General features: G+C 44.3%; 1 protein-coding gene across 4 annotated transcripts; it reads right to left on the reverse strand.

The window, feature by feature from the left end:
- Positions 1-5389: 5389 nt before the first annotated feature.
- Positions 5390-24796, reverse strand: med25 (mediator complex subunit 25). Of its 4 annotated transcripts, none has more exons than XM_076752996.1 (20): positions 24674-24796; positions 23552-23701; positions 23408-23453; positions 23167-23291; positions 22949-23047; positions 22363-22483; positions 22042-22198; positions 20858-20979; positions 20634-20709; positions 20034-20296; positions 17894-17995; positions 14559-14644; positions 14415-14472; positions 14183-14290; positions 13390-13566; positions 8795-8908; positions 8513-8584; positions 7446-7616; positions 7230-7350; positions 5390-5974 (listed from the first exon to the last, which is right to left on the reverse strand). In XM_076752996.1, exons 2-20 carry the CDS (start codon positions 23674-23676, stop codon positions 5871-5873), a joined length of 2247 nt encoding a protein of 748 aa, XP_076609111.1. In that variant the 5' UTR covers positions 23677-23701; positions 24674-24796; the 3' UTR covers positions 5390-5870. The 4 variants fall into 4 exon arrangements, with proteins under 4 accessions (XP_076609111.1, XP_076609113.1, XP_076609110.1 ...); XM_076752995.1 differs by having other exon boundaries at positions 5727-5974; positions 7446-7637; XM_076752998.1 differs by lacking the exon at positions 8513-8584.
- Between the last annotated feature and the right edge of the window lie 1125 nt (positions 24797-25921).

Genomic DNA, 25921 nt, shown 5'->3' on the forward strand with positions numbered 1-25921 from the left:
ACGGAGCAGGAGCGTTTTCATCTCAGGCCACGCTTGCTCTGACCCGGACGGCTTTGCAGCACAGAGCAGTCAAACAGCTCAGACTGTGGTCACATGGAGGAATGTGTGCAGGGATGTAATGGCTAAGGTTAAGTGCACTTAATGTGTTTAATCACATTCTTTACTGCAAATGTCATAAATCTATATGAGGCGCATTAAAGGAAATTTCCATCCTCAGAAGCTTCATATTGAGATGTTAAATGGATTACAGGAGTTGTTTTGTCTTACTTTACTTTGTTCCATTAGTTCTTTCCATCTGTGTGTTTTACATTATGTAATACTGATATTGATAGTTTTTATGGAAGACTTTTTTTCATCTTTTGCAAATAGTAAGGGGCGAGCTGGTTGTCAATCAAACTGTCAATTAGAAAAATGTATTCAGCTCTCAAAATGGATTTATTACTAGATTTTTTTTTAATGGGACATTAGTGGTACAATCACCCAACTGTTCACATTTTATTTCAGTTATTATTCAGCCATCACTTCCGTTGCTTTGTGGGATACTTCTTGGTAGTCTATCAACACCACAACTCAACCAAATTTTGTATGCATGCCTGCATTTGTAAGTATTCTTCAGACAGCCATTTGTCCAATGTGAACTTTCTATTCACTGGATGTTTTTCACGTGACCCTGCCTGAACCTGCTGCATTATGGGGCGCAGGTGTATGTGGAGTGAACATTAGCTTTAGAAAAGCATAGTCAGAGCAGCAGAGTGAGTGGTGCCGCATTGCATTTTGGTCTACATCAGGTTCTGGGGGGTCAAATTCCGTCATTGTAGGGGATTTAGTAACTTCAAATTAAATATTTCAACCTTACAATGCAGAGCAGACAGAGTGAGCTCTGGTAGACGGCAGACTGGTTTCAGCTTTGTTTTATTGGTTAGTTTGTCGTGTTGCACAGTCCTAAAGAGTTCCACCAATCAGATGCTGTTATTGATGGTCAGCGCTGAGTGAATTCATGTGTCTGTGTTTATAATTCAAATGCTCTAAATGAAAGAAAATGATCACAGATGATGAGAAATCTACAGTATCTCTAATTTTTATGACATAACGTAAAACAATCTTTAAATTTGCTAATTGCAAAGCTGATTTGGGGCAAAGTTTCAGACTTCAGTGAAGTGTGATGTACTTCTTTAAACATTTATGGTACACTTGAGTATACCTCTGAGTTGTGGAATACCTAAGGTGTATCTACTGTACTGAGTTACTTCAATTCGTTTTTTTGTGTATTTTGTTTTGTTTGTGTCATTTGACCCAGAATTGAACTGAATTTTTTTTATTTTTTACTGCAGTTGTACCCTGAAAGCCTGCTTGAAAGACATGGGATGGAGAAGACTGGCCGGCCTCTCTTCAACTGGCATCAGAAGGGCCATCTTACCAGAACCCTTAACATCCACTGAATAAACTGTGAACTGACTTGGGTTCTGTTCAGTCACAAGTTAGAAGTGCTGTCCCACCCTGTGATCTCAAACATTGTTGTGTTTTGACCCTCGGGGCCACTGCATTTCAAGGTTTCACGGGACATTTTAATGTCATTATATGTTGAAAGCATATCAAGAATTTCATCATATGAATGTCCTTTGATGTTTTAAATCTCCTCTTCCATCCCTTCAAACTCAGTTTAAAAATTGTGCAAGGACACTGCTGAGAGAAGTACATAATAGAAACAGGAAATGACATTGAACTGTTGCCAGGGACTTGGGTTCTGTCCAATCCAGTCCTCCTACTTCCATAATCTGAAATGTCATGTTTTCTGAAATGCTGTGTTCTGTGAATTGTCAATGTGTGTTGTGAAATGTTGTTGTGTCTTGACCCTCAGGGCCACTGTAGGTTCTCTGCAAAGCTGAGAAACATTGCCCTGCAGGGCTGGATAGTCCCTGTTGTAGATGTACACAAGCACAAGTTTAAACCAGTCGGTGACTATGGCTTCATACTGCACTGGACCATGAAAAACAGTATGCGGTATGTACACACACAGCAGGGTGAGGGTTGACCCTCTCTCACAGTGGTGCTGGTTTTATCGAACAAGGCTAGAAAAGAGGTTTTGCCCACTCTGGCTGCAGATTCATTTCTTTTATTAGGTGACATTTCGGCCCCCAGGCCTTCTTCAAGATCCACAATCATAGTAAGACCCAGTCATTGAATAGGCCACGCCCTAGTCTAATGGTCTAATCACCATCAGATCACCATCTGATGGTGATTAGATAATTACATTCCACCATTAGGGTGTGAAACATCAAGAGGCCTTCAGCGAATCAAAATTGCTTTTTAAAACTAACTATGTGACAAGTGACAAAGACTCTGTCTCATACCTGATGTGGAGATCTCCAGGTATGTGATTGGCTGTAGCTCCTGTCACTGTGTTGTTTTTGAAAAGGCAATTTTGATCCGCTGAAGGCCTCTTGACTGTGGATCTTGAAGGAAGCCTGAGGGCCGAAACATCATCTAATCAAAGACATGCATGCAGAGCCCGAGTGTGTGATGCTTTTCCACTCACAGGTTTACTTCCAGTTGTGAGGGAATTTTCTATCACAGGTCTTCTGTACAGTTAGGCGCCCAAAGGTCTCAAGGTTGGACAAGACAGAGACCCCAGACAGAGACACATTAACATGATATTTAGAGACCATTCTAGCAGACAGCAGATAGTAGATGTTCTTACCACGGAGGCAGCCAAGGTCTTATAGATAAACTTTGTGAGAGACTCTTGGCGAAGCCCTCTATGCACAGAGAACATGCTGTCTGTCTCTTTGGGTGCATAAGGCCCAGATGGCTTTAACGGCTCAATCAACAACCCTGCATCCCCATATTCCCACAGCAACCCCACACAACACCCTAGGGGACACGATCTCCAAGTCCGCAAGGCTTTGAACATTAGCCATTTGGTTTCAGTGTCTCCAGCCTCCCCAAGAGTGAAGGAAGAATCCCTCTAGAAAGGACAGGTCAGGGCCTCCTGAACAGAGATTCAGCCAGACGTTCCCAGTTCAGGCCTGATCAAACTCACCACCCGATGGAGACCCGTCAGCAGCTCTGCTCCTCTGTTCACTTGAATCTAAGACGTGATGGAGATCAGACAGTATGACCTGATCTTTGACCAAAGGTGTTCTAGTGCACGGTGTTGCTATGCTATGGATGGGCCAGTTCAGAAGTCCAAAAGAAGAAAATCACTTGGCTTCAGATCAGGCAGGCTGGTCTCCCCAGAAAACCACGCCAAGTTTGCTCCATCGTTGCCCCCATGAGTGTTGGGGAGACCAACTGGAGAGCTATGGACCTACCTCCTACCTACCTCCCACCTAACCTGATGCCCAGGATGGCTTGTTACACCAAACCAGCCGAGAAGTCTTTGGAAAATGTTGGGAAAAGGGCAGGCCCTTTCAAAAAAACATTGGCAAACGATTGGGTGAACCATCTGTTTCTTACTATCTATAGAGCTACAGCCAATCAGATCAATGAACCATATGACGTAGCAGGAGTGCACTGCCAGCTGGGAAATCAAACTTTTGCCAAAGCCAGTCTGGAGAAGAGAGAAAACATCTGTTCCATGGAGAAAAGCCTTCAGACATAACTGATGCTGCAGCAGCATCTATGCTGAATTAGGAGGAACCACTGTTTTCAAACGAACCGTCACTTTTCTGGCTGTCATCACACCAAAACCACGGCTGAGCTAACAGTAGCTCCTCATAGGACGCTGAGTCTGAACCACTGTGGTTCAGACACAAGTGCATGACTTGAAGCCTGCAAGCTGGATCCTTGCGTGATCTCAGAGTCCAGCTGCCTCCCAAGATAAGATGCCTGATTGACTGACGGAAGAAGACAAGAATGGCAGAAGTCATGTGGAGGCAGCCTTGTGATTATTCAGCCAGGGAAACACTGATCTGGCACCAACACCTCTATGTCTGAGGCCATGGTACACTCCAAGAAAATGGTGGACTGTCCCTTTTGAATAGGGTGCCAGTTGCTGCACAAAGTGTACAGTTTTTCTTTTGGTTCACAAGTGAAACTAAAACATTTATGGTAGAGTTTGAGATCAGGAATTCTGGGGAGTCCTCTGGATCCCCCAGAAGAGGATGGAGGACTCTGTTTAAAATGCTGCCAGCCACTGGGACCCAAATCGTGATGAGCAAAAAAAAAAAAAAAAGGGAAACTGAACAGCCATTAGTTATCCTTCTTTTTGGAAATCAGTCACACCTTCATGTTCCTTGAACCTGGAGCCTGCCAAGAGACCAAGTGTCAGCTGAGACTGCCACGCCAGTGTTTATATGGAAATATTAAAAAATATACATAAAGTACAATTATTTTCTCAACTTAAAAAAATCACTATGGTTGATGTTTTCCAAACAACCATCGAGGAGGTCAGCTTAGTCACCGTTTTATTTACCACCACAGCTCATCATATGGACCTGTGGACATTTTTGCTGTTAATAAAAGAGATACTGAAAAACTTATGAGCTCAGGCGGGCGCTAATAGCTCCATAGTGAGATAGAGGCAGATAGATGGAGATGGAGAGAGAGGGAGTGAGTGAGAGGAAGATAAAGTGAAGCTAAGCCGGGCTCCGAGGGCCGGCCAGTGATTAAGGGATGGGAGGGATGAAGACCAGCCACTGAGGGACTAGTGTCTATCTGTGTGAGTCCATGTGAAAGCGGGGCTGAGGAAAAAGCTCAGAAACAAGAACCCACTGTCACGGTATCTTAGCAACCGTCTCTGTCTCCCAGGTGACAAGGACTGACATCACTTCCTGTTGGTGTGTGTGTGTGTGTGTGTGTGTGTGTGTGCATGCGTGTGTACACAGTGTCCAAGTGTGTTTAAAAAAAAAAAAAAAAACCTGATACGTGAACGTGCTGCGAACGTATGTGTGAGCGAAGTTCATTTCTCTCGCAGCTGCCCAGCTTCTGCGCACACGTCACCACCAGGTACACGACGTGACATCAGGAGCTCACTTCCAGGCATCATACGTGCATGCGAGGGCACGTTTTGAAAGCAGACTGCGGGCATATATGTGGAGTGTCTGCCATGTGCGCATGCGGCCAGCCTGATTGTACGTTATGCCAAGGGAAACATGGCCAACTGATGCCATCTGGTAGGACTACTTGGCACAAGGGGACTCTCTATGGTTCCACGACATATTGGAGTAGTTAAAATTAACACTGTGACACTATTTGGCAGAAAAAGACACTGAACTATCTATTACTGTGTCTATTTCCGTCTCGCTCTCACCTTAAGGGGCCAAGCTGCGTTCACACAGAGGGAGGCAGGACTGTGGAGCCTCTGGCCGGCCATCACCAGCAGAACATCATCCTCACGTGCATCGACAGCGAGACATCCTCGCAATTATGAACGACTTCTTCAACCATCTACGCACCTAATTTTATTTTATCCTCATAAAACAACTGTATCAATAATAAAAATAATAAAAAAAAAAGAATCAGAGGAAAAAAAATGAAAAATCTCAATTAAAAAGGAGAAAATAACACTACTTCAGATTTCAGTGATAGAATGTAAAACGAGAGGAAAGAGGAGTTTCCAAAAGCGTAACATAATTGACTGTTTCCACCGGTTTGGCTTCATCCAGTGTGTAGCATGGAGGATTAGCGTGCTGTCGGTTTGACCATTTACATGAAAAACTAATGCTCACATTGTCTGCCCCTAATTAACTTCAGCTGCTCTGTGCTGTAAAAAAAAGAAAGGGAAAAGGAAGTACTCATGACTCGTCCCTTAATTATGTCGAACATTTATAGCAGAAAAGTAACAGAGTGGATGTATAGCATGAGTCCAAACAGGCGAGCGGCTGCGAACATCCAACTAAAAACCCTGTTTCTGAGTCCACGGCGCTCAATCAGATAAGGTCCATGAGGATTTCATCCTCCATGACACTGGAGACTTGAGGCATCCCCGGCTGCGGTACGGCGCCTCTCTGACCTCCAGACATCAGGATCTGACCTGCACACGGGTTTGGGATGTTTGGGAGGCGGGTGGAGAGAGAGGAGAGAGACTTTTTTCAGCGTTGATACTGATGTAAAAACCAGACCTCGAACAGGACAGAGAAACTAACGGAGGTTAGCGCTACATCGTTTAATGAGCTACTTTCTTAGTATTGAATATCCTCAGTAAAAATCAATCAGACAGTAAGTACAGTGAGTTCTGGAGTATATTGTTATAGTATATTTGTATTTCTACACACAGTTTTCCAAATCATACCACACATTTTCTTCAACTTAGAGGCATTGAAATGTGAGTGACATCAAGGTACTTTTACCTCATCGGTAATGTGTACTTTGTACATGGATGTACTGCATCAAAGCTCAGACATCAGGGAATTTCAAGTCTGAACGCAACCAAACGTACTGCTGTGTCGTTCTTTCAGAAAATCAACCGTGAGCAACAAATGACGAGCAAACAAAGACGAGGACACTGTGAATGAAAATTAGTTTGTCCCCATTCGCACATACTGCTTAAAAAACGCAAATAAACTGCGTGCATTACAGTCGAATGATGCTGCAGGAGAACTGCAAAGCGGCTGTTTTTTTAGGCGATGCAGCGCACCTGTCAAAGCACAAAGGGCAACAGATGACTGACAAGGTGTCGGGGAAAACCAATCAGCGCTCTCTCTGGTTGTAACTCATCTACAGTGCACCCTCTGTTTGTCTGAATGGGACCACAGTCGGCTACCAAAGGGAAATGAATCTTTTATCGATGGAAATCTTCAAAGCTGAAGCTTCAAATCGATATATAAATGCACCAGAAGTTTGGCAAAGTTTTTCAATCAATGTGCACAAAAATTGAAGTAAGTTTGACAATGTGGGAGATTCACACTGGGATGGAAAACCTAAGTCAAACAGATACAGATGGACACATGTGGAACGGGGAAAAAATAAAAGAAGATTTGTGAGAAGGGAAAAGAGCGGATTGCTTTGGACGGCGGTCTGGTGTGAATCTGGAATGCAGAGCAGTGAATGGGCTAAAAAGACCACAACTGCTCTTTGTGCATTTAACTCTGAGCGCCTGAAGCTTCAGCTGCCGAGCAGACTCACCTCCTTTAACTTGAGCAACGTGAGTTTTTGAAGTAGTTTTTATATCCTTCCAGATATCAACCTTATTAGCCGACAGCGTGTACATTTTCAGACCCGTATACTAAATTTTCTTCTTGAGTCAAATTTGTGAAGTGCTTCCACCTCTGCAGGGGGTGTTTGCTGACCTGCCAATGGCTGCCTCCACTGGCCCTGCATCTGAGCCCCCCCTCCTGGTGTCGGATGGACCAACTGCTGCCCTAAACCCTGGTGAGACATCATGCCTGACATGTGAGAGACACCACCCTGCTGCAAAGACACGGAGACAGGAGAGACACGTCAGCTTACAGTCACTTCACCATCTATGAGACATTTACTTAATGAGACATTTGCTGCACTCTTACTGGCTGCTGCTGGCTGAGGAGAAGACTACGGAGCTGTGGATTGGCTCCTGGGTTTGAGAGGCGGAGTATGGGGCCCTGGGGCGGGGCTTGTCCGCTTTGTGCGACCTGGTTGGGTGGAGCGCCGCTGACCGGCGGCTGCTGGTTGGCGGGTCCGGCTGCTCTCATGGTCATCTGAAGGAAAGTTTTAGACGTCTTACAACACATTCATGTCATAAGAAAAACAACGATGAATTAATTAGTCAAGAAAATAAAAATAGCCCATCAAGATACTGAGATTTAAAATTCCTGTAGATTTCTCTTTCCTGTTTGTGGTTGGCCGTATCCTGCCAGGGCATTTTTAGAAGATGTTTTGCGTGCTGATAATAATACTTGTTTTATCTGTAATAACGGAGCGTTCACCACCTTAAGGCTGATATTAGTGAAGCTACTGTCGACGATCAGCTTTTGAGAACAAACAGGAAAGATAAGAGTTGTCCAGGGTGGATGTAATCCATCATGTTTGGACCTGGTCTGTCTTTGCTGTTGGCTGTGTGTCACCTCATGCTCAATGCAATCAATTCCTGGTCAATCAAATGTACAAACTGAAGGCATGCATGTTATCAATGAAAGGTTTTTTTCCCGGTGGCATGCTACAGGAGGAACACTCAACAGGTGAAGCCAACACATGCTGATAGGAAATTGTCCACCAGCGTGATGCCGAGCGGTGGGATGAGAGCGACAGTGTGTCTGTGATCATGTGTGTGTTTTTGTACATGTTTAACACAGTAACCCTGACAATGTGAAAACACAGGATGTCCACAGGTTCCACAAAGGCTGGAACTGACTTAACAATCATTTAGAATAAACACAGTGCATGGGCAATGTAAAAATGGAGACAGACTAAGGACACGGTGTTGGAAGGTGTGTACCGTACTGATGAATCTGCTGTGTGCTTATCTATGCAGTTCAAACAAACCTGTGGCTGAATGATGATATAATACTTTCGAGCCCTTCAAATATCGGTTCAGTACCTGTGGACACCCTGAACACATGTTGCTTGTATGTTAAGAGGCTACTGCAGGTCTCACCATGTTGTTCTGCCTCTGCTGCTCCTCCATCATAGAGACCTGACTAACAGTGGGCATGCCCACCACCACAGACTGGACACAGGACAGAGCAGAGAGAGGGAGGAGTGGGGAGAATGGTGGAAGTGTGAAAAAAAAGGAGGACAGTGGAGGAAAGGGTTACCAATAAGGCATGCAGAAATCAGCGAGCCCCGGGGCAGCAAAGGTGTCAACGACAGGCAGTGTGAGATGGGAACCGGTGTGGAAACACAGGCAGACATGCCAGCAACGAGTGGCTTCATTTACCTGCTGCTGGACGTTGCCGTGGGAGACGGGAATGGGGCCAGGAGCCCTGTTGAGGAAGTTCTGGTTGGGAGCGACCTGACCAGGCTGCATCGGACCCCCTCCGCCGCCCAACTGCTGCTCCGAAACAGAAAGCGAAACAATTATTAAGATATTTCCCAACAGCGCCGTATGGAGCAACAGAACATTTTATCAGCTATATCCATGGACCCGGCACGCACTCCGCTCCAGCCCTCATTAACACCTTCACGTTAAAGCTACCCAGCACAGACACAGTTTTTATCTTTGCAAGTTTTTTAAAAGTTTGAAAAAGCTGCACAGAAGGTGCATTCAAGGGTTCAGCGGCCCTGACACCAAATGTCCAAATGCAAAAACACGGTAGACTAGAAAGTCTTACAAAATGAGGAGAAGAAGGAAGCAGAACTAAAAACTGAGCTAATCTCTCATCTCCATGTTCTGTATGAATTTCACTGGTGCGGTCCAATAACTAACAACGCTTTCATTACGATGGATTCTGATCTTTCTTCAGTTCTGCTAGATTTCAGTGCTGCCTATCGCTCTGTGGACCACCACATCCTCCTGTGTCTTGGTCTCAAGGGGCTCACACCTTTTTTGGTTCCATTCATGTTGCATTCAGTAACACTATGTCTTCTTCTTCTGCTTAGGTTAAATGTGGAGTTCCACAGGGATCGGTGTTCGGGCCACTCTCATTTCCTGTTCAGTCAGTTAGTCTATCTTCCTGTAACAGTCAACGATTCCTCCCAGCTGGATAAATTACAGACATGCTTGTCAGAAGTCCATCGCTTTAATTTGACTGCACTGAAGACTGACTGAAATGTTGCTTGTTAGTCCAGCGAGATTCACATCGCTCTTTACAGATTTTTCCGTTAACCTCGATAACTGTATGGGTCTGAGAAATTGTGCAGTTAACAATCTGGGATAATATTCTCTGTTGCATTTGAGAAACACATCAGATATGTGAGACAAACTGCCTTCTTCCTCCTCCACAAAAAACCCAAATACGCCCCATTTTATCAAAATCAGACGTTGAAATTCCCATACATGCCTTCACAACTTACTAAGACGGCAACAACAGGTCTTCAAGGTCAACAAAAATCAGTCCAGCAGCCAGAGTCCTCATAAGATCCCAGAAGTCGGATCATCCAACACCAGCGCTGATGTCTCTGTATTGGCTACCGGTTCACACAAGCTGACTTCAAAATCCTTCTTCTCAGCCGTAAGGCTTTAAAAGGTCCGGCTCCCTCACAGATCTCCAGCCTTATTTTTCCATATTCTCCACGACGTCCTTAACGTTGGCTTGATTCCGCTTACTTAACTATTCCTCGATTTAATAAGAACTCTTTTGGTGGTTGAGCCTTTGCCCGTCGAGCTCCACTTCTCTGAAATCTACCACTGCACATTCGGGAGGTGAGCTCAGCTGATTCTTTCAAATCCAGGCTGAAAACTCTTCTTTTTTCTGTTCACTATGATCTCTCACGATTTCACCGGCTGGGAACCCAAATCTGTTTTTTCACATTGACAAGTAGGCTGGTTACTCCCGCCCTGTTACAGTCACACTGCATGATCTCTGCATTTCACACTAACATCAACCCAACCTTGCTGTCATATTAACATCATTACCTGTGTGTGTGTGTGTGTGTGTGTGTGTGTGTGTGTGTGTTCTTTTCTGCTGTTGTCTTGTTACTGATTTATAATCGTACAAAGACTCTCTGGGTGACACACTTCAAACAACCGATGTTGGAGTTGAAGTTGTTTGTCTGCATGCTCATGCAGTATGTTGAAAAAGAGATTTTGATCTCAATGAGGTTGTTGGAATAAAGGATTAAATAAGTAAATACTCACAAGCTCATATGTAAACTGAAAGCTTCACTGGCCGTGATAATTGTTCTTCCTCATATTGGCCCCAAAGAGATTCCCCCTTAAAGCAATTCTAGACTAATCAAGAAGGGATGAATTTGTTGTATTTTCCCACTAAAAGAGGACAGCGGATGTTGTCCCGTATCACTCAAACATGGCTGATGCTCTGACCAACCTTCTTGTCCACATACATGAATAATTCTGGCATTTCTGTATCAGCGAAATGAATCTATAATCTATATTTTCCGTCAACATATTTTCCGCATGTAATGGATGTTTACTGTGCTAACAACCCCGAGAGTGTCGTGCTGAAACCAAATATTCGCCTTCTTTATGCAGATGGAAAGCAAACACAAACATAAATGCGACGATACACTAGTGGAGGTTTAACTTCCAGCACCACCTGCTGAGGTGTTTGCTATTTTTGATTTCACAGTTCAAAACAAACTGAAGCTTCACGACTGAAGCTGTTAGCAAAATCCGGAGTGAAAAAAGTTGGATACAATATCCATCCAGTGTTTAGACGCCGAGCAGAGAGACAGAGAGCAACCTGTTGCTGCTGCTTACCTGCTGACAGATTGCGGAAACACACCTGTGAGGCAGGTTCAGACACACACCCTGACAGTGAAAACTCTATTTCACATTTCATTTACACAGTCCTGTAAAAAACAGAAAGGAAGCAGACAAGACAGATGTAGCTGCTTAAAAAGGCAAAATGTGAATCTGTGCCGCGGCGGCTCGTGTTTCCACGCTGAAGGCGAGACGAGGAGGACGAGCGGGGTTTCATCCTCCTCTAAGCACAAATTATTAACTACAGACTCTGATAAGAAAGCTGATGGAAAAAACACCTCCACCCATCCGTCTTGCCGAATCTGAACAAATCACTGTGGGACTGCGCTAATGCACGGTGTGTTTTCTGACCAACACTAACAGCACAACACACAGCTTTAGGTCTTTTGAGGGAACCAACAAAGCAGCCGCCTCCTTCCTCTCTTCTCCAGTCTATGATTTATCTCCTGTCTTTAACCCAGTAACCTGTAAAATCCCGGATCACGATTTAGGGTGCACCTCACTGTTCAGGGAAAAATATTCAATTTTGTCTCGCTGTAAACAGAACACGCCGCAATCTCGTTCCCAAAGAATGCCACTCCGGGGCTTTGCACAGAGAAACCTTAACTACTGGTCCAAATTGAAATTTTAATTACGTTAAGATTGCTGTAGCGCTTCCCTATTAGCAATGCAGCGCTGAATATGTGATGATACACAAGAGGCAGAAAAAAAAAAAATCTTCATTACAATTTCATGTCTTCTGCCTTCTCTAAATGCTCTGATGCTCACACACACGGCTTCAAGTTACATATAGGACTGAAGCGCTTTTGGGAAGACAAAAAAAATTAGCAGGGTGAGTAAACAAGCGCCGTCACCGCTGATGAGAGCAGACTGCGAAGACAAATGTAATCTAAGTCATGTAAACCTGACAAGTGGCTTCGTCTTTAAATGGAGACGCGCTGCTTCTCCCTGACTGGCTGCTGCATTGTTTCAGAGCCGTGCACCATCCTCCACGGTGGATGCAGCTGGACTGGAGCCCTGTGCTGGAGGAGACGGCCAATCCAGAGGACACGTTCTGAAGCACCCCGTCTCCAGGCGTGAGGACGAGCGCAGAGGGAAAGTCAAATTATTGTAACCTGTGATGAACTCGGAGACGAGGCTTGGCCTGCCTTCACCAGAGAGGCTGGGGGGGGGCGTTGTCTCTAGATTTCTGTAGATGTCCCTAAAGGTTGGCGCACGCCACTGCCACTCCACCGCTTCTCCTCCGGCGTGTCTCATGTAATGTTAACATCTGGGCAGCCTGAACTGAAAAATTCATGTCTACCCGAGATGTTCTTTGTTTAAAAGGTGAATCTGACAAGTTTCGACATTTTCAGACTACAGCGAAGATGTCGGAGCCACTAGCGTGAATTTATTTTTCTGATTAAGTTCTTTCACCTCGTCGCTGGTCGACAGTGAAATGACATCACACTGTGTTGGAAAACAGGACAGGTGTAATCAGACTATGGCTGCAGCTCATTTTCATTACCGACAGCTTCTGCTGATTATTTCTTCTATTCGTGTTTGGTTTATAAATGTAAGAAATGTGAGAAAATCACAGTTTCTCAAGGTGACATATTTTAATTCGCTTGTTTTTTCTGACTAAAAATCTAAAAAATGTTTGCTTAAAAATGAAAAGTTTATCACTTGCCAAACATTTTCTAATTCCTTTGACGTCAACTGACTAACCGGCTGAAACTGAATATTACAGCTGTGCCTAATGAAGCGGATGCTGATTGTATAAAGAAAAGCAGTTAACTCTTAAAGTATATTTACCACAAACAATAACCAAACACAGCACACATTTTGCAGCATACACAGAGCATGTGTGTTTCCTTCTCTTAGGCAGGTGAGAGTGCAACAGGCAGCTAATGCTGCAGCAGGAATTTAGCTAATGCTAGTCCAATTAGCCTCGGCTAGAGTGAGAGATGTTAGTGGCTGCTGTGAAGATACAAGGCTGGCTAAATGAAATGTCGATAACAATACACCTTAACGCCGTAAACAATGCACATCAATTCCCGGGTGCTCCTCGATAATGCCTCCTCATGATCACCTCCTTCTGGTCTCCCCACTCCACAATCCACACTGAAACCTTCCCACCAGCTCCACTCCCCCCTCCTATCCCCACTCACCGCTCTGTGCTGCTGGACCTGCTTGTGGTTGGTGATGACTTGCCGGATGCCGTTGACGAAGCCGCTCTGGTCGTTGGGGATGAGGCCCATGAATATTCTCTTCTTGGATGAGTAGAGCAGCATCAGCACCCGCACCTCGCAGGGCGAGGTAGTGTGGGGGAAGTGGACGCAGCCGGCCTGCAGGGAGGGTCACAGGGCTGATTAAGACCCTGACGTGGGACTCTGGTGTAATTGTGAGATGGGCTCCGGCTTGGGGACATAACCCAGTCCTGAGCTCCTTTGCCCAATCAAACATATCGGTTTTATAAATTGAATGCAAATGGTATTAAGCTGATTCACACTGTGCTTTCCCTGGGCAGTAAATCACACTGAGGAAAAGAGGCAGAGCTCAGCTGGACTGAGGAGCATTAATGCCTCTGATTTTCTCAATGATATCACCTGATGAACAATGCAGCACACTGGCAAAACCCTGATCATCATTCAGGAACTGAATCAAGACTAATTAATGAAAGTTTGTTGTTTTTTTTTTCAAACGATGGCAAAGCATGTTTAAAATCAGATTATCTCACTTGAAAGTGACTAAATGTATGGCCTGGAACCCCCTCTAGAGTCTTTACCACAACACTACAACACGGCTCCATGTTCAGTCCAACTACTGGCCAGAGGTGGGACCTGCACTCAGCTCCCACTCATGGAAAATGTATTGAGGTATACTGAATGATGGATAAGACTGGGGCATGAAGGGAACCACATTATAAGGCTCAGGGAACGGCGGAGTGCACGAAAAACTTACAAAACCATTGGCCATAATGCGGTAGAGGCCTTTCAGCGACTCCACGTCTTTGTTGGTGAAGAGAAACTGAACCATTCGAGAGTTTCTGAAGAGGTGACCTAAGGTTGTCTGCGGAAAAAGTGGGCAAGAGAGTGCTTAGTTATGCATCATTCATACACAAAACGCTGCTGCAAATAACAGCCACCACAACACTTTGACACACACGAAAACAACAGCGAGAAAAAGGTCTCACCAGCAGCTGCTGTGGAATCAGCTGCATGATGAGCTTCTGTGGCCACTGGTCCGTGTTCCTGGTTAGAGACACAACGTCAACCGTGAGCACGAGACAAGCCACCCTTTACTGCACATAAAGGCCAGTTTCTGATGGGCTACTCACAGATTTTCCCCTTGGTTAACGTGCACCTGACACGGCAGAGAGCGCGTCAGTTTGGTGGTTGAGTCCATAGAGGAGGCTTTAGGCTTCTGCGGGGAATAATGGAGAGAAAGGACGGACACATGAAGAGGAGGACAGTTAGAGAGTGAGCCTGGAGAACACCTGGAGGAGCAGAGGGCAAACATTCCTCTACAGAGGTCCTGTGGGATTTTAAGGTCTTCAAAATACTGACCATGACCTGTCAGAGCCACCACACTCAATTCAACAAGCTAACTAATATTTCCCATTTTGCACAAGCAGGAGAAGAATAACAGAAAATCAGCTTTAGTTTAAAAAGTTTACGACGCCATGAAAAATCTGTTTGCATGTTGTTGAACTGAGGCTGAACTGCACTGAACATTCCCTGTGGAGTGTTAGACCTCTAGTGGTGCTATGGAGCTGTCGGGTCCTGATTTTGCACGCGACAACTTCCTGCTAATGGTTTCACACTATTCCACTGGTGTACAGGAGGTGGTAACACGGTGTGCTGCAATGCGCCAGCAAAGGCAGAGAAGAAGACTGCAAGCTGTAAGCAATGCTGGATTTAAAATACTTAGAACACAAACTTTGTTAACGAGGGAGGAAATGCACTCGACATGTTAGACCACAGGGACGCACGATGCATTTTGGTAAAAGAAAAAAAAAACTCCACAGGGCCCCTTTAAGTTTAGAGTGGACATCAGGAAGCCAGACACTGTGTGGTGGGAAAAAAACTACTGCTTTTCACACATTGAAGTATTTTTAGAAAATTCACACGTACAGATTTTGAAGTTTAAAGAAGACTGGATGGTGTGTTTTAACTGAGTCCAGAACAGTCCCTGAGACAGCCCACGCCGAAGTCCTGCAAAGGAGACTCCAAATGTCCATCCAGCCTCGGATTCAGGAGCTGCGGCGCTCAACATTTTTACTCCTTCACCACTAATTCAAGTGAATTTTCCACTTTTGTAAAAACTTTTGTCAACATGTGTTCATTAATTGCGGAAAATCTAATAACTGCAGAGGCACTGCCTGATTATGAGACGCATGGGCTGCTGTTGTGATCTATTGGTACCAATTACACTCCTGGTGAGAGCTGTGTGAGCCCATTATTTCCCACGGAGAGAGCGGCTGTGCTCGCGTGTCCGACAGGACTGACAGGAGGTGGAGGTTACGGCCCGGAAAGGAGGGACGGAAAAGTTTTTTTTTTCCTCTCTGGATTCCCAGAGATATTTACTGTAACTCTACTCCAGAGGATGAGGCTCGATTCAGTCGTGGGTCGTCTCAGTCTGCGTGACAAACAAGCTGAGGTGCTTCAGCTAAAGAGGCCTCCCAGCGGTCTCCTTCTGGAGGTGCTCTGGGAATGAACAGGGAAGACCCCGGGCGTGCTGGGGGATCATCCTCCAGCTCTCCTTCCAGCAGCTGGAGAATATTGCTGAGGAAAAGCAGATGTGGGCAGCCCTGCTCGCCCTTTTGCCATCGTGACCCCAATCAGGACAAGCAATTAAAAAATGGACGAATGGATGGACTTTTAAAGACCTGCTCCTGAGCGAAATGTCAGGAATGAAAGGAAAAAAAGAAGTACTTTCTAAGCACATCAATACAGAAAGCCCAGCGGGGAAAGCCAGCACTCTTCATCTTCAGGGCATCGATACAGGATCAATGATCAATCAGTCACATTTTAGTCAGGCCTACTGTTGTCACTGTGCTGTTCATTACAAATGTATTGTGCTGGGCCCTGCAGACAAATGGCTTCTTCATTTCTAATGCAGGAATGAAAGCGGCGCTGTGATACACACAGTCATAAAACAATCCTTTTCAGATGCATCTACCTCAAAGTGGTGGAAAAAAGAAAAAGCTAATGTTGGAAATCATTGCGGGGAGTTACCCCACATTTTAGACAACAAAAGCTTTCAGGAATTAACTGACTGAAATTCAGCCAGAGCAGAAGACAGAGCCAAGTGTGCTGGCATCTCCCGTGAGAGTTTTTATCAACAACTATTTCTTCAGCCGAGTTTTAGTGTCTGCGGTGTAATTCTCCTCAACATTACAGATCGCTCCAGACGGGAATCACTTACTGAGCTGGAAGCCTAATGAGTGAACCGGAGGAGGAAATCGCAGATTACGAGCCATGTTTCACGCCGCTAATCTGTCCACTCCGGTTGTTTGCTGCCGTGCGTGCTGAAGATTTAGAGTTTCCCGAGTTTCCCACTCTTATTCCTGTCCATTTAATTGACTCAGATAATTTTGACAAAGAGAGGAGGGAGGATGAGACTGCAGTCGATGGAGGCGATTGATCCGAGTCTGTCCACCAAACACAAACACTTGAAGGCCTCCTGAGTGTCGCATAAAAGCCATTAACATCCATTTTCCTGGCTCAGCACTGCCACTGTAAACTGAATCGATTTGACCTTGAGCCAAACAAATAGCACCAGGACAGTAAAATGATGTGCAATTAATCACACTGTAAAACAATCAATGACAGGTGGTTATTAAGACTCACCACAGCGACAGTGATGATGATCATGGGATCGGTCATCAGGTCCTGCTGGTTTTTATTCTGTCTAATACAGACTGACGTCCAGCTGGGACATCAGACCAGCAAAGTTAACGAAAACATCAATTAGACTTTTGGGAAAAGACGCTTAGAGGGTTAGATGAGCGGATCGATACCGCTCTTATATCTGTCCAGTAAAAATAAAGCTGGAGCCAGAAGCCGGTTAGCTTAGCTTAGCATATGAACTAGATAAAGGGGAAAACAGCGCGGCTGGCTCTGTCCAAAGATGACAAAATCTACCTATCAGCACCCACAGCTCACTGATCAAAGTGTCAGATACTGCTCCTGAAGTCATGTGGTCGCTGTGAGGCTGACAGGAAACCGGCAACTTCAAAAACACACAACTTTAACAACAAGAAGCAAACGACACCTGCCCGAGCTATGCTGGCCGCTTCCAGTCTTTATGCTACGCTAAGCTAACTGGCTGTGGTATTGATCTTCTCCTCTCACTCTAGTCGAGAAAGCAAATAAGTGCGTTTCTCTAAACTATTTCTTTAACTGACTTCTGTCCTCTGGAGGGTTAAAGTTGAACCAGGAAGGCTTTCACCTGAGCCAGAACACTGAGGTTCAATCCTAAATACTGGTTTGTGCCTTCTGGGGGGAAAAAGACCACTAACATTCAGTTGTTAGTGCTGTAAGTGATTCTAATTAAGCTGCAGGGACTGCTCTTAACAACACTTTCAAACATTCCTTCAGTTTCCAGCTTCACTTTCAGGACTCCAACCACTCTGCACCAACTCAAAGTCCCACTTCCACTGAGCTTTACCTCTTGCCATTCCAGAACACCTGTCCATGCTACAATCTTATTGGCCACACCTTGTGGCTGTCCAATCGGATTTGCATTGCCTTGAGGTCCAGGCACACCAGGCTGTGAAGAAGATAGAAGAGGAGAGGGTTACATGTCGTGTATCAGTGCACTTCAAAACCAGGACAGACCTCAGAGCCAGAAACAGTGTGATTGTTAATTCAAAGGAAAAACCACAGACTAACAGATGATTTTCATTCAGTTAATAATATAAAATATGTAGTTCTGTTGAGCTGACTGAACTGGAACATCATTAAATCTGAAATTTGTCTAACTTGAAACGACTGGATCTATATTAACATAAGAACGTCGTATGAATAGAGAGAAGAATTAATGAATGAAGCCAAAAACAGAGGAAAAAAACAACAATGACTGCACCCACAATGATTTTCGAGGGAAAAGGGAATATGGTCGTGTTTTGATCTGTTAGCAGTTCTAACATTTAAAATTCATTTTGATATTAGACTTCAGACAGTGTGTTAGTCTGCACACTGGGCTCCAGGCAGCTGCTGCTACGACATCGCCGATTAAAGTTGCCTCTCTGATTTCTGACTGGAGCGGAGCCACTTACATTCCAAAGTATCAGCGTGATTTAAACATTGACAGTGTTTACACGAGGGTGAGAATCGCAAATAAGTCTTCAGCTGAGCGCGATGAGCGACGAGCCTCCCGTCACAGGTTCAACGGACTCCGAGACTCTTCGGTTTTCATTCGTTTCAGATCGATTGTATTAACTTCACCTGTTGTATCGAATCATCTATCTGTGTTTAAATTATTTGACTGTCACTTGACTCAGTCGCAGGTCAGGCAGTGGATTACATTCAAAACGATCGGTCGAATAATCCATTGAAAAAAATTAATTACCAGCTATTATGATAATGGATTAACCGTTTCAGTCTTTGAGCTCTGGGAAATTGTGATTTCTTGTGACACTTTACAGGCGATTAATTACGAAAATAACCCTGAAATTAATTGATGACCACAATAATCGTTAGCTGCAGCCCTAATGACACGACCTTGTTGTCCACTCTGCGGTCGGTCAGGTCATCACTCGTGTTTTTATGAGAGGACCACCATTAACCACGTATGCCTGACCTTGATCTCCAGGCAGATAAAAGCTTGGTGGGGGGGCGCGATGATGTAATCACCTTTACTTGAGCTCAGTAAATAAATGAAAAGCCCTAAAGTGGGATATAAAATTCAACATGGTGTCACCTGATGGCCCTGGAGGTAAATATATAGAGTAAGACAGGAAAATTGAACTGAATGTGAATTTACAGCAAGAGATGCAACAAAACCATGGTTTGGTGTTTTAAACTGGAACAACAGCACCCCCTGAAGACAATTAAGATAATTCTGCAAATGTTAGACTGCAGTGAAGAGATGTCAGACAGCCACAGGACAGGAGCCTAACGGCCTGTAATCCAGATTCCCGTAATCTGTAAGGTTCTGTGTTTCCACTGTGTTCTACAAACCTGGATGATCTGGATCGACAGCATGAAAAGCTGCAAACGATCTTAAATCTACACAGTCAAATAACAGCTGCTCAGACATCCTGAATCAAAGTGCACTTAACCAAACGAGGGCTTATCTGAGCATGTCCTGCATTGTTAAAGGAACAGTTCAACATTTCAGGATTTCAGCACCTCTACAGCTCACAGAGTCACACATTGTCCAGAAACCTCAGCGTGCTTTCACAGAGCGTTTCTTGGTTGGGCACAGTGACTTCCTGGAGTCTCCGCTGACATAATCCCTCATAATACTGCAAGTGAAAAAAACCTGTTTCCAGTCTTTATGCTAAGCTAAGATAATCAGCTGCTGGCCTTGTATTTCCCAGACAGATATTAGAGTGGTATCGATCTTCTTGGCAAGAAAGCAAGTCAGTGTGTCTCCCAAAATGTTGAATCATTCCTTCAACTGCTGTGTTTGCCATCTTGGAAATAAACTGTTGCACAACCTCCCCCCACAACATGTCAAGTTACAGGTCATTAAGCTCCCGCTGTGGAAAACGTCCACAGGTTTCGTGTCAGTCTCATCACATGCACAGAGAAAGACAGATGGTAAAGGCATTTTTGGTTTTATCCTGATAATCATAACTTACCATGTTGGGCTGTGCTGAAGGCGCCGTGGGCTGATTCGGCGTGGGCTGCTGCTGAGGTGGCGCCTGTGGCTGCTGATTGGGTGCGGGCTGTCCTGGGGGTGGGACTGGCTGCTGCTGATTGGGAGCAACTTGTTGCTGTGACATCATGGGCTGCGATGATGTGGTGACTGTCGCCATGCTGGGCTGGTTGAGCTTCCCCGCTGAGACCGAGGCGATGGCGGGCTGCGTGGTGAACTGAGGACCTTGACTGTGCAATCCTGGGACTGGACGCAGGGGAGGGAACACAACAAAACACCCTATGTTAAAAACAGCCATTACAGACCTGCTTTGAAGAAGTTTCATTCTAACCTCGACACTTATTTTTGGTCACTTTGATTTTTACTAATCAAAGATCCTGTTATAGGTCACTCAGGGTGAAAGTATCCAGCAAATACCGAAAATACGAAAAAGGACAGAAATACCAAAAAATGTCTTCCAGGAAGAAATGACAGTAAGCTGTGCTGTACTGTACAGTCACAGACGGTATGCAGACATGGAGAATAAAAGCTTAGCTCAACAGAAATTGTTCACAAAAGCCCACAGAGTCCACTGTTAACTCACAGCGACTCTTCTGGTTGTTGGCTGCCTCCACTGCCTTCTGTGCAGCCATCTGAGCAGGAGTCATGGGGGGCGGATTCTGTCAGCGAGCAGATTAAAGGAAGACAATGCCGGTTAAAACGTTTTAGGGGAGGAACATAAACACCACTGTCTGAAACGGAGCCAAAGGCAGGCGGCAGGAATTAGTCTCCAGGCGGCCTTACGCTGCGTGGCTGCTTGCCCATTACCTGATAAGGGTGGGTGTTAATGGGCGCAGGGGGCTGTGAGGCTCCACCAGCAGGCTGACTGGCAGACAGCGGCTGAGGAGGGAGGACAGGTTTGAGCGGCCCGGGTCCTCCACCTGAGGAGACTGGAGACAGACAGCGGGACGAGTTCAGAGCCTTTCTACAGCTCTAAGATGTAAACTTGGGAGTTGCTCTGAAGTCCCGATGTAGGAGTAAAATAGTGCTTCACTAGAAGTGAAGACATATTTGCCACAGAATTCACTCCTACTCACAGAAAAGTGTAGGAGTAACCATTAGAAAGTCTGTATTTACGCCTGCTGTAGCTACTGCAAACTAAAGAATGCCCTCACACGATCAATCACATCATCTTACAGCGGAAATGTGTACAATTTTTAATATCTCCAACAGCAATTAACACATCTTAAATCAGCGACTAGTATCTTACAACAATATTAGTACAGATGTAATTACAGGAAACTGGCCAAAATGGAATGAAAACAAAATCAGGCTGGAGACTGGAAGAAGAGTCTGCTGCTGGTAGAGGAGGCACCTCAGAGAAAACAAATAATAAGAAAGCAATTTACTGTAGCACCACAGAGAAAAACACAGGCAGAAAAAGATGCACGGAGAGAGATAACAACATTAATGCCAGCTTTACTCATCATTCACAGCCCTGACAAACACAGAAAAGTGCTGTAACATCCTATCAAAAGTGTGTCTGCAGATAAGAAGCTTACAGGAACGCAGCTACTAAAACCGGCAAAAACAAACTACACCATTCTGCACGCTGCTCCGTATAGGATATAACATATTATCAAGAATGAACAATGCTACACTGTTCAAGTATTTCCAAAACTCCGCCTGTGTGAGAAGCTGTGAGCTTTTCTTTGTCTCCATAATGTAAGTTAAGATTTATACAGAAAAAACAAAAGCTGCATTTACTGCAGTTATCGAGGATCATAACTGCCGACGGCTCAGCGAGTTCAAAGACCTCTGCAGGTTAAAGATACAGAATTCAGTCAGAGGAATGAGGTAAATTGCTTCTATTATTAAAGCCGCACTGATAGTTTTGGCCAGCTGTAGGCAGACTAGCTCTATAACCAGCTGACAGACACAGCTTTGACACAGCATCCCCTAAAAAAGTTGCTATACACACACAAACAAACGAGGCAAATGATGTTTCTCACCGGGGAGTGAGATGCCTCTGACGAGGACCATGTGGAAGGGGTCCTGACTGTAGTCTGGATGGGGTTCAACCACACCTCCGACTGGAGACGCCCGCTCAAACAAAGCCCTGAGTGCGGGCAGTTTCCGAGGAGCCACGACAGAGAAGTGAATCCCTCTCTAAGAAACATCAAAACATCAATTCAATACATACACTCTGCTTTTTACCCATCATATATAACAGAATTACGTAGAATAGAAAACTTCTAACAAAAAGAATGACACGATTAAGTTTGTCATGTCTACTTAAGAACCTAATGGAGACAATATCAGCGGTAACTTACATCTCTGATGATTTTGACCAAGTTGTCTGCTGTGCAGCCGGTGTAGCTGACGCTCTCCACAGCAGGAAGCAGGTACGGAGGAGAGTTACACAGCAGCACACACACTTTGTGGGTTTGACCTCTGGCAAAGGTAGAAAGAGAGAGATTTTTTTTTTAAAAACTCTGACTTAATCTATGAATTTGGAGGATACTTTGCTTATTGGAGCCAGCTTATGGAGGGCATCAGAGGAACTACAGGTAAAACACTTTGGCATCATCACTCAGTTGCGCTGCTTGGCACTTAGAAAAGGCAAAGTTCAGTCTGTAGATCTGTTTGCAGCTGCTTCGATGTGGGTGTTTATTCATGGTTTTCTTGACCTTTGCATCAAACAGGACCACCTCTCCTAAGCTGCCTCACTGAGCCAGTACTTTGGCATTATCAAGCAAAAAAAAAAGGTAAAAATAACAAGGCTCTGTTACCCACCGCTTCCAGATTTCATTACTTTATAATGTCCAACAGGAGCAACAGATCGCTTGATGATGACTGTGTTAAAATGTGAGCACTGTTCTGATGAATTGGTGAGCAGTGCGAAACAAAGAGACTTACATTTGCTCTCTCATCTTCTTAAAGTCGTCAAAGAGCTGCAAGGCCACAGAGAGTCCCTCTGCAATTAGACTACAGCTTTCTGCTCCACCTCCCATGAATCTGAGTGGGAAAACAGAGTAATTTAATATCCGAACAATCATACTGTCTCATTTATCTCTGTTACTGTAGAACAAGGAGCCATGAAACCACAAGAAGTCAGCTTTGTAATAATCACGTACTGGATGCTGTCGATCCACGAGACAAACTCAAAAGCAGAGCTGGTCGGTGCGTGACACTGCACATAAGACTCCGGAGCACAGTCCACTGTGTTGAACACCACGAGACCGTACTGTGTCCCTCCATACTGGAAGACAAAAGAAACAGGAATATTTATATTAGCAATATTAACAAATCTTTCTCCAAGCAATTGACTTCAGAAGTCACTGACAAAGAAGGTAAACTGGAGCTGAAAACACTCACATCTCCACCAAAATCTGTTTCTGCTGGGGGCCCTCCATTGAAATACCTACAGTAAAAGATAAATAATAAATAAAACTGAGGCATTTAGACACTACAACATGAATAAGATAACTTAGCAAAGGAGGAGCGTTTCAGTGCTCGTACTCGATAGCTGGAAGTATATAATTTTTCCTTAGAGATTCAAAGTACGGTCCAAGATTTGCCGTCCCTTCGATGACAAACACCACATCAGCCACCTGGTTGGTCCCAGGCTTGGTGGATGGCTCCATGAGTGCCGAACCTGCCACTATGGATCTGGACAAGAGGACATATTTTACATTTTTATGTTAGTCTTAATGAGAGACCTGCATGGTATGGCAACCTTCAACGAGAGGAACTCAAACTAAATCTACTTTCAGCTCTTGGTTGTATACAAAAAGCATCACAGTTCAATCTTAGCCATCGATCCCACTCTTACTCTTGAAATATTCATTCGACACAATAAGGTTACACTGGAGGGCAACAATGGGAATGGACCAGCATACAGGCTGAACTTCTATCAGCATGAGTACTGTTTGTTGCTTCATGTTCTGCTGAACCCAAGAAAAGAAATAAGAAGGTATGTAGCTGAAGTTACTGTGAAAACACTGTCACACAATCCCACTGCATGAGGGCAGGAGACCAAGACCTTCCAACACAAGAGACTTTCTGCAGAGCAACTGAACACATGCAGAACTGCAGGTCCACATCCACTGTTTGAGCAGGAGCAAATAACGTCGTCACCTTTTCCACCATAGATTCATTTCCTTTCCTCCTTTAGTCTGAATACAAGGCTAGAATAGGTCCAGTTCTTACTACATCTACGGTTGTGCTGCTACTATCATCTCCAGATCATCATGTTCTGACGTGTTGATTTCCAAATATCACTAACAGGATGTTGATGTTCTCCGGCATGAGAGTCGTACACAATCACATGCTTGTTAACAGCTACAACAACCACTCGGTTAACGTTACATTATAATGTGATTACTGCATGTAATAGAGTTACTACAGTTAAGATTATTAAATTAGTGAGTACGGTAGAGTAAATCCTACAAATGCACGCAAACGAATACAAAAGCATTCCGCACAATCAAAACACCAGAACTGCTGAGGGCTGTTCACTTAGTGTTAGCTAGGTAACATCAGGTAAATTAGCACAAACGTCAGTGAGCGATTTAAACGAACATAGTGGAGATGACCGGAACTAGCCAGCCGCCTTCCCGCTAAAAAGTGCCGTGGACTGACCTGGTGGTGTGCGGCTGCCAGGGGAGTCGTGCGATCAATTAAATACAAATATAATGTAAAATTAGTTGGGGAATTGGCAATGTCTACATAGCACTGCTAGCATGACCATTTGTTGTACTTTCGGCGGAAGTGACACACGACCCGCCCACAGAATCTTCTTCGGCCATCTTTTTTTTGTGCACACAAGACGCTCCGGAATGGAGTGCTGCCCCCTACAGTTGGCGCTTGATTTTCACACTATCTCTGGACACTGTACTATCTCTGCACGCTGTATGCTTCGGGTCGTAGCAGTCAAACAGTCTTCACGACCTCATGTTTGTCATGTTGCCCACTTATTGTCATGCCGCAGGTAGCCTAAACCCTAGTCTTTTTTTGTCAATCAAATACTTAATTCATTGATTTAAGTATAATTTACAGCAAAACACAATAATTTATAAGCTCTTTGTGTGTTTGTATGCAAAAGTCTTCATTTTTATATAGTATCCGAAGCTGTCAGATTATTGTAGTGAAGTGAAAAGTACAATATTTCTGTCTACAATGTAGCAGCGTAGAAAAATAAAGTGGCATGAAAAGAAACTACTCAAGTACAAGTACCTCAAAATTTTACTAAAGTACTCATCTTTGACATTTATGTTAGAAAAAGAATTGAAGTCAATTACAATGACAGCCTTATCTATTTGAGGTGACGGCTGTCTAATATTCTTTAGCTAAAATTAAGAATCTCCATGAGACTTCCTGAAACTCCTGAGTCTAAAAGGACAAGCATCACACAGTCAACCAAAGATCATGTTCAGGTTTGTCTTCTAAAAATCAAACATGTGATTTAGCTGTGGAGTCAGTGTGTGATGCTCGGCCTGGAGGGGAGATAATTCAGTCATGAACCTCTGGCACTGCAGCAGAACTGATCCTACTAGAGGACCTGATAGACTCCAGCCCTCACTGAATATTAACCTTCAGCATGTTTCTTGCAGTGAGCACAGTGAAGGTCTGGTTATCTCCGAAAATGTACCATTTAAGGATCAGCCCAGTCTAGATAAACCTCCATGAGCATGTTACAGTTTTGCAGGAGCCACTGAATTATATCAATTATATCATCAGAAGTATATCCAAGGTTAACAAAGCATTTCACAATTTATTTCACAATAAAAGGCAATTTACCATATATTTATCTACAGAAATTCTACAGAAATATATATATTTATACTAATGAAATCTACATTCTGGCCTTTTATATTCATATCTAAGGTA

This window comes from Chaetodon auriga, chromosome 16, assembly GCF_051107435.1.
Source record: "Chaetodon auriga isolate fChaAug3 chromosome 16, fChaAug3.hap1, whole genome shotgun sequence".
Lineage (NCBI taxonomy): Eukaryota > Metazoa > Chordata > Actinopteri > Chaetodontiformes > Chaetodontidae > Chaetodon > Chaetodon auriga.